The sequence below is a fragment of the Haemaphysalis longicornis genome, unplaced genomic scaffold, assembly GCF_048455015.1.
Source record: "Haemaphysalis longicornis isolate Haplotype H1 unplaced genomic scaffold, Haemaphysalis longicornis Haplotype H1 scaffold_1, whole genome shotgun sequence".
In the NCBI taxonomy this organism is placed as follows: domain Eukaryota; kingdom Metazoa; phylum Arthropoda; class Arachnida; order Ixodida; family Ixodidae; genus Haemaphysalis; species Haemaphysalis longicornis.
In genome coordinates this window covers 232,695,930-232,708,341 of record NW_027526203.1, presented here as the reverse complement: position 1 = coordinate 232,708,341, position 12,412 = coordinate 232,695,930, and the positions used below count along the sequence as shown (strand labels likewise).

At 46.3% G+C, this 12,412-nt stretch overlaps 1 protein-coding gene across 1 annotated transcript in view; it reads right to left on the bottom strand.

Moving 5' to 3' along the window:
* LOC144158184 (potassium channel subfamily T member 1-like) overlaps positions 1-12,412 on the bottom strand; it is a 500,316-nt gene that overhangs the window by 319 nt on the left and 487,585 nt on the right. The window contains exons 14-17 of the mRNA XM_077688878.1: positions 8,700-8,849; positions 6,848-7,065; positions 2,958-3,174; positions 73-197 (exon numbers count right to left, since the gene is read on the bottom strand). Of these exons, the coding sequence (XP_077545004.1) occupies positions 73-197; positions 2,958-3,174; positions 6,848-7,065; positions 8,700-8,849 (710 nt within the window). The remainder of the gene's footprint in view (positions 1-72; positions 198-2,957; positions 3,175-6,847; positions 7,066-8,699; positions 8,850-12,412) is intronic.

Below are 12,412 nucleotides of genomic sequence, written 5' to 3'. Positions count from 1 at the left end.
AAACGATGTATGCAGTCAATAGCGCGAGGAAAGTACGTGGTTGCTGCTTCTTAAATTTTTTTTTACGCAGACGAGGGAAAGGTGCGCATACCTGAGCGAGTTGCATGCAACACAGCGGTTTCTTGTCTCTGAGCAGGTAGCACAGCTTCGGGCTGACGCCGATGTATGGAGTCACCGGAGGGAACCCTTTCACGATCCTGCAAGGAAAGCACGCAGCGCCCGTTTAGCACACTTGGTTCACAGTTAGCTCGCTCGTATTCATTCTGAGAAACCACGAGCGAAATAAACTCCAGGCGGAAATGATAACCGTTTAGCCGCTGGAGAATAGCAAACCAAGCTTTTGTAACTTTTCTTATATACCTACTTTATGCCTGTAAATAAATGGGGTTTGCTGCAGACATTCGCCGCCAAAAGGCGTACAGTTGTTGAGGTGCACGAATGGAAGCTGCCGCGCGCGCTATCTCAAGGAGCACACCAGCATTTTATTGTAATATTACCTTTATTACGTCGTAATTTATTTCCGCTATGTAGAGTTTGTGCCTAATTTTTATGTTGGCTTTTGTTATTTTAGCTACAGTGGCTACCGACCCCACCAACGCTACCGCACTCATTGATCTCGCGCTGAGGAGATGGTCTGTAGAGTGAGCTGCCAGCGACAACAACAATAACGAAATGTAATGCGCTTCTCAGAAGCTCGCGTTATTCCGCGAGCAGTCGCAAAAATTATTCACCCTGGGCATCTATTTGCTCTCGTAGGGTATTCATTAGAGGATAGGAGATCACCTACACCCATTCAGCCCATGATACGTCACAAATCCTTGTAATTACTTTGCGTGGCTGCTCCTCGCGTCATGCGAAGTTTACCGGCTGATAGTGCTGTCCCACGATCCACTGCTGTAACATTCTTTAGTATAGAAGCTGTAGATTTTGTGTATTCACGGCACCAGGATTACCATACAATTGATTTTGTTGAATTAACTGGCAGGGTTTAACCTACCGCAGCTGCAGGTCACAAGAAAAATAAAAAAGAAAGCGTGACGTGCTTTAGGCGCAGTTCCCATCGTGAACCATGCGTATACGTGCTCGAAATTCGCGCTCGTTTTCTCGCTTCCACAGCCGCCCACTCACTTCCCTCGCTTGATCGCCCATTGCTTATCCGCCTGTATTCGTTCGGGCAGCCGCGGCCGTTCCCGCTAGGTCCTGGCTCTTTCTGCGCGACCATTCGCTCAGGCGCTGGCGGGCCCGCTGATGGTCTTGCTAATCGTTTCTCCATTTTCTCGCTTGAATGCTTCCTTGATGCCCACAAGTTCTTGCTGCGCGGCCTTGCTGTTAAGTGAGCGTGTTGACATGATGCGGGGCCGTAATCGGTATACCGCGTACGCTCTGCCTCCTTTCTGCTTTTACTGGTACTTAGGTGGATGAACGGCAAAAAGAGGCTCTTCGCCACATTACACGCACTTGACAGCTTTCTGACGGAAAGGGCTGCGGGTGGTTTGTATAGTGGTCCCTTAATATTTCGCAATTTTCTTTTTTTCTCCCAGAAGCGTCGTGCTCTATGCCGAGGCGCCTAACACTCAGGAGCAATGTCAGGCAGACATGAGGCGAGTTGTCGGCAGTAAAAAAAGATAATACATGACAATTGTTGTCAAGCACATTATGAGTTTAAGGAACGCTGTCGACAATAAGTGTTTATCAAATCTTCGTGCAATCTAAACGTTTCGAAAATGACTTCAGAGTCGTTAGAACAGTTTCATCAACCCAGAAGTATACACTTCAAAAAGCAAGCGTGCCACGTTCATCATTCGTTTACTTCCGAGGACCATCTCGACGGGCCGAGTTCCTCCGCTCCTCACAAGCAGCTTTTATTGCAACACAATTGTCCCACCGCGCAGCTTGGCTCCCTTCCGCGACGATAACTCCAGCTGCGCGCTTCTGGTTTCCCGAGAACGGCGGCTACACCAAGGCTGTACATTGTTCTCAAACCGCCTCCCCTTTGGGTGTAAGAATCTGCTGGACATTTGCAACGCGTCACTAATTGGCCCCGACGGAGAGTCCTCTCGCTCAGTATTAGACACTAACCTTGTGGACGTCATGTTGAGGCACAACGGATGGCTAACGCACGTTACCATTGAAAACCACGTAAAGGTTCCGTGTTTTGACAAATAGGTGGTTATGACTTAACGTTTCATTCTGCACAATAAACACGTTAAGAAGTTCTAAATTGCGCTTGCCGCGTTTCCGATTTTATTTGAGGTGTTATGCACATATTTCCGTGCTTGAGAAGTACCGCCGTTTTCCTACCTATAGGATTAACGATGCGGGAAGGGTCGTTGTGACAACAATAAAAGTGGCACTGGTGACCCCATTTTATTATGAAACGGATGGTATTCATCAGACAGTGCAGCCTGATACGGGCACGAAAATTGAGCATGCCATAATAGCAATTAGTAACTGATAATGGCGTGGAATATAAACATTAATCTATTCGTGGCAGACGCATGAACTGCCATTTTGTTTTTGGGTTCGTGTTTTTGCTCCCCGACTAAAGCCGTACAATGCAGTGCGGCTTTAGTCGGTATTTTAAAAACTCCTGGATGGCACTAACCCCTCAATGTTTCAGTTATTCACTTCAGTCTCTCCATAAATACTGCCGTTAAACAGGAGATGAGCGCCACAAGAATGCGGCAGCTGTTTTTCCCCCCGTCGATGAGGGCAAGGATATAACTAAGTTGAAAGCATGGATCTAGACGAAGCCAGAAATTACGCTTTGCTCGATTCCATGGTAACAGGCAAACCACTGCAACCAATGGGCACACTCGCTTTCCCTTCTTGCGTTCGCGGTATCCAAGGTGAAAATAGATAATGGCACGGAGCAGGCGCCGTGGTGCTGAAGCGCATGTAAGGGAAGGTGCAGGCAGGTAGGTACATGTGATGGACGCTATGGATCCCGTGCTTACTCAGACTCCTCTGCGGGCGTGTTCCAGGAGTTTTCGAGGTACTTCTCCTCCTCGATGCCGAGGGCGTCGTCCTCGCTGTCCAGCTGCGCGCCCTCTTCGCTCTGCCCCAGGTCCGGCACGGGTGCGATGCTGGGACGCCGGCCCCGGGCCTCCTCGGGCTTCGGCACCTCCAGGTGCTGCTTGCGGCTTCGGAAGTCGAACCGCGAACGGCCGCTCTCTGTGATCACGATGGAAAAGAGAGGTGAGTGCGCAAACCCTCAGAGTTCCAGAAAATTGGCGGGCCTAACTATTAGCATGATGGCTGATTGCCCAGCGAAGGTGTTTCGATTTCGTTGGGCTGGACACAATCACGAAACAAAACATGATTTACAAAGGGGAGGGGGGCTGTACAAAAGAATGTACGAAACTGCTGCGTCTTTCTTGCTGGCGGTGTCTCCGTGATTGGCTGCGGGAGTGGCTCTGTCACGTTCGGCGCCACGCTCTCTACTCCTCCGCCGCATTTCTGCTGCTGCTGCTCGGCGCCCTCTAGCCGTCTCCACGGCTCTAATCAAGGCCAGATAGAGAAACCTCTCTGCTGTATTCGCAAACATGCCCCGGGCCGGCGTATCCTTTCTCGGTGTATAATCTTTGTGGTCGCGTTTTTTTTTTTTTTTTGCGCTTTTTATAATGATGAAGTTCGGTCAAGCTCTCCACACAGGCGTTTTCGTTTTACGCGTATATCAGTCTTTCGCACTACAAGGTCGGCGCGAAAAATACAGCCGATTTTTTTCATCTCCTTTCCACTCCATTTTATTTAATATATTTTTGTTTGTTTGTCGCCTGCGCCCTCCCGTAACGAAGTATAAAATGCTTTCGCCATGCTTTCCTTTTGAGATTTCTACCGTAGAGCGCGCTTTGCCGCGCGGAGTGGCGAAGCTCCCTCCTTGCGATCCGCGCTCCTGCCTTTCAACCCTTTGATGCCCAAAACTTTAGTATGTTGCTTAAGCACGGGAACACTTTCTATGATCTAAAAGGACTTCCGACATCACAAATATGAGGTCAGAAAAAAAAATTGGTTCATTAGGACGGACACTAGGACACACTGGGCACTGGGAAACACTGGGAACTGGATGCCCGTATATCAGTTGAAAAAGAAAGATACGTTGGTCAGCACGATTTATGGTTCTAGTGGAGACTATAACAAAGTTTGTTTTGCTATCATTTGTAATAACAACAAAATTGCACAATTTCGCTTACCTGTCACGAGCCTATTGAGCTCCCGGGGCTCGATGAGAGTTGACACGCGTAAACAATACTTTTTTTTAGCACACGGAAATACGTGCTGCCCCCTCTTTTTTAAATTTTTGAAGGTCCAGGAACCTTTGTCTGTCACCAGGTGGTGTTAAATCTCGGAAAACGCCACAAAGTTGGAGAGAAAAAAAAATATTTTTTTGAGTTGTTGCTCCTGAGCAACACTGGGCATCAAAGGGTCAACCGAAATCTCTTCTGAGACGGGACTCAGGTGCCCCAATTCCCCCGTGTGTCTGCTCCCTCCCCCCAAATTTTTCCCCGGGTGGAAGGAGTTTCTCTCGGGAGGCTTCGGGCTGGGATGGCTCTCACACCTTCAATCACTTGGACTTGGGGACCCGCACCAGACGACCCAGGAAAATTGCGCCAAGTGCCCGGCTTCGATGGCAGAGTCTGATGCCAAGCATCTTCTGTGGGTGGGTTAGGGAACAAGGACAACTCGAGACTGGACTCGGGTTAGATAAACCGGATGACTACAATCGTATGGGTGCAGGAAAACAGATATTGCAGGTCGCTGATAGGCTTTCTTCATGAAATCGGACTGCATGTCTGCGTATAGACTCTCCCACTCTAATCGCGTTCCTCACTATCTGTGATTTTCGTGCCCCCTATTTCTTTTTCGTTTATACTTTCTTCCCTCTTCCCTTCTTTAAACCTCCTTTCGTATGACACGTGGCAAAAATGCAAAGCAAAAAAAAAAGAGCAGTAGATGGGCCAACCAGAAGAAATCTGAGCGTATATACTCTTCAGCCTGAACGCGTATTCGGAGCCTAGAACGTCACTACATGCCCACAGAGTAGCACATCGCACAGAGGTATATTGGACAACGCTTTATCAAACGGCTAGTCAACAAGAAACAAACAAACAAGCAAACAAACAAACAAACAAACAAATAAATAAATAAATAAATAAATAAATAAATAAATAAATAAATAAATAAATAAATAAATAAATAAATAAATAAATAAATAAATAAATAAATAAATAAATAAATAAATAAATAAATAAATAAATAAATAAATAAATAAATAAATAAATAAATAAATAAATAAATAAATAAATAAATAAATAAATAAATAAATAAATAAATAAATAAATAAATAAATAAATGGAGTAAAAGTTCAATTAATCCATTACAGTGCAAGCAATAGAACCGCAGACCTGAATAAATCTGTCGGCATACTCTGAAGCCCGGCACAATGTTATATACATACAGAGTAACACGTACCCGCAAAGGTGTATTGCACAACGCTTGGTAAGTATAAATCAGTGCTTTATCTGTTGGCCACACGCCAAATAAAACACGCAAGATAGCTTTAAACGCGCTTAATTACAAATGAACCAAATAAGGCTTGGTTGCGCACCTAGAACGAATCTACATCAGATCGTCTCGTAATTTCTCTAAGTCTGCATGCAGACTTTACTGCGGGATCCATAAATGTTTTTTTTTCCAATCCAATCTCTCCCAAAACACTAGGCCACTTTTGTGCAAAACAACACTTGTAGCCAAGATAACCAGTTAGACTGCGGGGCAAACAATAAGGCTTTATGTTTATTAAGCTCACACATTGGGTCTTTTCTGTGGCGAAGCAGAGCCTGATTGCATCGTGTCGTGTAACTTCAGTTAGATCTATTTGGGAGAATCGAATGTAAAAACGAAATAAAAAATAACCGCACGTTGAAGAAACCTGCTTTGGAAACCGTGGAGAACATAAAATAGCTTGATACTGTAAATAATTAGGCGCGCTGCAGCGGTTGCCTCCGCTGTGTGGGGGTGCGTATTTTTCCTTTATCTTGTTTATTTTTTTCGGCTGGAAGATGGATTGATTAAAAAAAAAATCTGGCTCCGGACTCCGGAAATCGTCAGGACGCCATCAGTATAGCGTCGTTGTTTCGATAGACGTTAAGCTACATTAGGGACATTCAAGGCTTATAGACTCTGAAGGATAGACGTTGCCGCGTAGAGCATTTTGAGGCATCATTCACACAGCCGTTTTTCACCCCGTGACGACGTCACCGTCACGTCACCGTATTCCATCATATGCGACGGTTTCTCAGGCTATTTCTCACTGAAGACGATGCGACGGCGACGGGAAGCTGAGCTCTCCGTTTCTGTTCCGCAACGCGACGGGACCACGCCCGTCGTAAACCAGCCAATCAGAAAACAAATTTTTACGGCTAAATTTAGCGAAAAGTGAGCACACGCAAAAAATCTAAGCCATTATTTATTTTTGCATTACAGCAATTACAGTCACCTTGTATCGTATTTTTCACGACATTTCCTTTACTTTTCAGATTAAGCACACTCAATTCTAGGCTAAACTGATCACTAGGCAAACGACCCTGTACTCTGACGGAGAGTTCCAGTACGAACGCTACTCCCTTACGTCTCCATCGCTGTTTTTTGACGTGACGGTGCCGTGACTGAGAAGGTGACGCCTGTGTGAATGAGGCCTAACTCTTGTTCGTGACCTCGCTTTTGTGATTACGTTCTTAGACTTAGTACTCCCCTCTCATTGTGTATTGTTTTGTTGATTGTAGCAGGGAGTGGTAGGGGGTAGGTAGTAGAGGGAGTGAAAACCCGTTAGCAGCGGCACACGCACCCGTCCTGGACTTGGCGTCAGCGGCGGCCTTGTCGGCAGCGTCCTGGGGCTTGGCCTCGTCGCCCGCGGCGGGCAGAAAGGCGCTGTTCTCCTCCTTGGTAATGTTCATGTAGAAGCATATGTCTGAGCCCTTCATGATGTACGCCGGCCCCGGGTTCAGCAGCACTGGCCACTGGCCGTGCACGTCCGTTTGGACGCCTACCAGCGCCACGCCGTACCTGCAAATGCCGGAGGGTTTAGAGCCGAGGGGGTGAATCACCTATATGTCCAAACAAACTTTGTGTTCATCTTCTCTCGTGCGCATGCAAGCTGGAAGTCACGCACAGAAGATGAAATGGCATGCGAAGGGCGTCTATAGCCATTCCAAACTTCTGGGCTCGACGTCCAGTCAGTACAACGCCGTATCGATTTGGCACAATATAAAACAAGACTTTCCGTGCTTTTGGGAAGCTATATGTATTCAGATATTGGGTAGTTGACACCTCATAACACAAAGCAACGTTGCATGGAGATACGAAAGAACTCCGAGAGCCTAGTGTTAGGAACAACGTAACATAAAACATAGCGTAAAACACAACATAACACAACACAACGCAACGCAACACACAAGGCAACATAACATAACATAACATACCATACCATACCCTTACCTAACGTAACAACGTAACACAACATAGCATAACATACCATATCATCACATAGCATTACATTAACATAACATAACACAACGTAACATCCTCACAGGTTGTTTCGGACCAAGCTTTGTACTCTCTCCTGTTTATGTGGACTCCTCCCGCCGAAACCATGAATTGCTCATTGTTTTTTCTCGTCAATAGCCAGTATAGTGCGAAGAAAAATAATGTAGGGAAGGACTTCTCACTGTGAAATTTGAACTAACGATGTTTTTGCAGTTGCCAGTTAGCCCCCTCCCCCACCCCCCTACTCCCCTACCCTCCTTCATGTTCTGACTGTGTAAAAAACAATGATATCCGGATTGTATGAACCTCATTTATTTTGGTGAAGACTTAACAGTGCTCAACGGGCAATGTTGAATACATTGACACATAAGAAATGTTTACTCGAACAAATCAAAATATGGAAATAACTTCCTTATTATGAACTTTGGCCCCAGAGTTCTACGAAACGAACAAAAGCCATTTTTAAGTGGAGCCGAGCTCCTTTGCGGGTACAATCTTGATCTGAAATCAGATGTCCATAACTTTTAGCACGTAATTGGGCAACTGAAAGCAATCGTTAAATTGCTTGGCTTGCGGCAACCACAGCGCTTGGTCAGAACATGATGGCGATGGGCAGTGCCAGAAAAAAGCAACAGGGAAACTGTTCGATAGGCTCCACGCTTGAGTCGATGCCATTCAGAATGGCTGTTCATAACGAGTGCCTAATTGTAGTGCGGGTGTCTTGAAAATACAACGGCGCAAGGCAATAGCCTATGCAAAAAAAGATAGGGCACTTTACACTGCACGTCATAAAGATAGGAGGGCGCTTGTGTACATGTACAAAGCACGTACAAAGCGACTTGTTGATGACTGCTCATTGGACGCTTAGTACAGATTTGAGAGGCGATGGGGATGTCAATAAATGGCGCTCCATGTTGTTTAAAGAATATGTATACAAGAGTATGTACGATATGGCCAACTGACGTCGTTCGTGCATGCAGGGAGGCAGGTTTTTTCGGGCGACCTTGATAAACCCCAACCAGCCGCCCTTTGTTATCGCGTAATTGTTTAGGACCGTAAATGGTTCCGCGGAGAACACGTCTCTGCGTGCAAGCGGGCTGTAGCAAATCAGGGGCTCAGGAGCCAAGAAGGCGGAGAAGGCAAGGCGCACTCACTTTCTGTGCGAGTGGAATGAGGCGTAGGTGAAGCTTTTTCCTTCGTATTCACCAAAGAAGCGGCTGTCAGCCAGTCGGATGTGGTAGATCTCGTTGCCGGAGCACTTTCCGTATAGCCGGTGCCACTCCTCGGCAGATGTTTGGCCCTCCCTGCGAGAAACCATCGCGTCGTCACTGCGCTAACATAGTCACGTGAGCAACTTCGATACTGAAAGGGATTCGGTTGCTGGAGCCTGACAAAGGACAATACGTTTGTCCTTTGTCCGGCGTTTCAAGGCCCGACTGCGTGTGCTACTACCAGCACCTGGTCAGTTACAAGTAGTTGAAGTTCTAAATGTCCTGACAACAACCTCCCCTCTCTTGGAACATTTATCTGCGCCCAAACCAGAATACTCTTAAGCTCACGAACCAACACCCCTTATCTTTTTTTCTCTGCGGGATGGAACTGGCTAATCAAACCAGTTATTTCGTTTTTTCTACTTATTTTCACGGAGAAAAAAAAGCCAGTAGAAAGCGGTGTACTACAATGGTAGCGTTGATAGAGCCCGCAAAGCGCTCCCCTAAAAATTTTCTACACTTGTCTTCCATTTTTGATCGGTTCCAAACCTGAGTAACTGCTTCAGCTATGCTCGGATGATCTTTTATCCGCTGAGTTGTGTCCGATCCCCTTACGTACGACGAGCTTTTGCCTGAGTTTTATTGGTGAATTTTAGAGTGAAATCTTTACTTCCCTACATCTTTCAAGGTCATTCATCGCCTCGCAACGACCTTCAGCCGGCAGCGCGCAACTGCGCCTTTCTAATCGCTTCGCTTGCTCCGAGTTTCGCCGGGGCGGCATTACGTGACTAAGTGAAAGTGAAATGGCTGCTTCGTCTCCGCCTTATCGCCTGGCGGTGTCTGGGCCGCCTGTGCGTGCGGTTCAGCACAAGCAAATCACGTGACTAGGCGAAGGGTATGTGAAACGACTGATATATAAAAAATGGGCGCCATTCCGCCCTTCAAAAGTGGATGTCCAGCGCAGCTACCGTAAACCACTGCAATTGCTGATCGGGAAGGTATGAAATGTTTCTAGTTGTCTTGGCGGGCTTAGCGCTTGCACTCTACTTCTCTGGAGGCATATGCTGGGTCCTGACACATGCGCTCGGCGTCTAGGGCGAAAACAGCTGGTTCCTGCCTGAAACATGCCCTAGCCCTCGAATAACGTACATCAACCCCCCTCCCCTTTCGAGAGCGGCTGCAAACCTAATCTTTACGAGAACATATGGGTTCCATTGTTCACTGACGCCTTATCATTCATCATGCGGTTTGGATGCTTGTTTATTGTTTTTTTTCTTTAGACGAGCACTGAGCTCTGTGCTGCACGCCTTATTAGCCTGACGCATGCGCTTGGCGTCTTGGGCGAGAACTGCTGGATCCCTCCTGGGTTTTTAGTTTACGACACGAAATTTTCCGACCAAGGAGAGGCTAACGGCTTCGCTGTAAAACACTGCGGTGACTGAGTTTACAGGAACGAAGACTAGAGAAAGACACAATGCGCGCAAACGAAAACGCCACTTTTCAGGCCCTTTGTCTCAGTATCGCCATCGGTTGGCGCGCCGGCTGGGCTGTCTGCGTGTGCCCTTCACCGCAAGCGAAAGCATGAATCCAGTAGAGATAGCTAAACGGCAGGCTGCGCAATCTCAAGCGAGGGCAAACTTTCACGAAACAGTGGGTGCGTAGTCCTTGCTTTTGCTTGTGGCAACTAGGTTTACAAGTGTAAAACCTGAGCCATTTTCAATCGAAGCTAGCATTGGCTTACTTGCGCCGTCAGTGTCGTTCGACTAAAACCCTTTCTCCCCTTTTCCTCTCTCTTTTTATTTCCCTCTCTCTTTCTCGTGCGCACGCAAACACACGCAGACACGCACGCGGACGGGAACGCAACATTCGAAAATAAACAAAAAGAAAAAAAAATCTGCCAGATGTTTGCATATCCTACACGAACAACATCTTTTTAGTGCAGACGTGCCTTTCGTAGCTTCGTATTTAACACAGACTGCAATGTACTGTCAGACACAAACAAATATCTCGCATGACTATATGCGGGAGTTCGTGGGTCTTCTTCACATCATAACCTGGGCCCGTTTGCCCGAACGCGATAAGTATAGGAATAAGTTCTCAACTACAACTTCAGCGCTGTCCAGGTAATAAGTCGTGTGCCCGAAACTGATACAAATGCTCGGTTAAGGTAGCGTTTCCGTCGGGTTTCCTGGCAACCGGCTTATTTGCCGTGGCTGACTTCGACTTATTGGCGTCTTATTCATAAGCGGGAACTTAATCGGGAACTTATGCGTACGGGCAAACGGGCCCTGATTTAGGTGCTTAAAGCAGGTCAATCTCGAATAGCAAAACAAGCAGACTCCTCCTCTATCATCGCCGTTTATACACCTACGTCAAAACGGTGTTTGGGCTAATGTTGCGAAATCCTTGATGACATATCAGTAGCGTACAAGTTTCTGCATGAAATATGCATGCAATTCAGAAACCGCCAAACACTGCATGGAAACGTCATTTCACCTGTGTGTGTTCGCAGCCCAAAATCTCGGTACCCATTGCACACTACTTTATCATCTAAAATTTTAAGTGAAAAATATTGTGCAGTCTTTTTTAGGGCTGCTACAGCGTTGAAAATTTTGTGCACTCTATTTGGCGGTCCTGCATAAACTTTCTACGATTTTTCTTCATTACGCTTGGAGTGCGTCCGGCGCGTGCTGCTTCTCAGGTTGATGCCCGGTCCCGTTTAAATTCATGCATCCAAAAACCCAGCGTTCTACACAGTCACCATGAACGTCAACGTGCATGGTTTTGATCTGGGCAGCGGTCCACTTCTCTTCCAAAAAAAAAAAAAATTACCCCTGCACGGAACTCGTCTGGTCATTTTCACGACAAGCGGTGACAGGCTTGCTTCAAACGCACGTGGGATAAAGATAGATAATGCGACGCCTTTAGATAATATCTCGGCTGGGCTAGATTGAAAAGCGATTGCCAGCTATTACGTCACAACAAGGAACGTGGAGCTATGTTATATAAATTTACCAAACTTCTCAAAAGACCCTCTTTTAAAGGTGTTTCGCCTCAAGCGCCTGGGGAAAGCAGAGTGGGCGGTCATAGAGGAAGAGCAGAACACTCTAATTTCGTACAAAACCTATGACCTGCATCCCGGCGGGTGCGTGAAATTTCGCAGTCGACCGCACTCACAGCCTGAATGTCGTTTTAAACAAAAATTTGATGAATGTTCAGAAGATACGGGAGTATGAGCACAGAAAAAAGAAAATAAAAGAAAGCAAATACCACAGAAACCCGACACGAAAAGAAAAAAGTTTTACAGTGTGTACTGCTAGTATTTAAAGAGTTTTTTTTTTTTATTTGTCGGTCGGAATTAGGCCGCACGTGTTTTTTAAAACAAAAATTAAACTTTCCCTGGCTGCTGGAGCTCCAGTATAGAAAAAAAAATTATAATAGAAACTAGGGCAGTACAAAGAAATGTAAAAAAGTTCGCGAATCTGCTTGATTCTGGCAGCTCAAGAATACTATCGTCTTTAAAAACCTCACTGAAAACGGAGAAGCATGCGACAAGAAAAGAAGCTTTTTGGTGGCGAGCTGTTACGACGACAGGTGCTTTGTCGACCTTAACCGGGCCCCGTCAATCGTTTTATACAAAAATGTATTAAACTTTC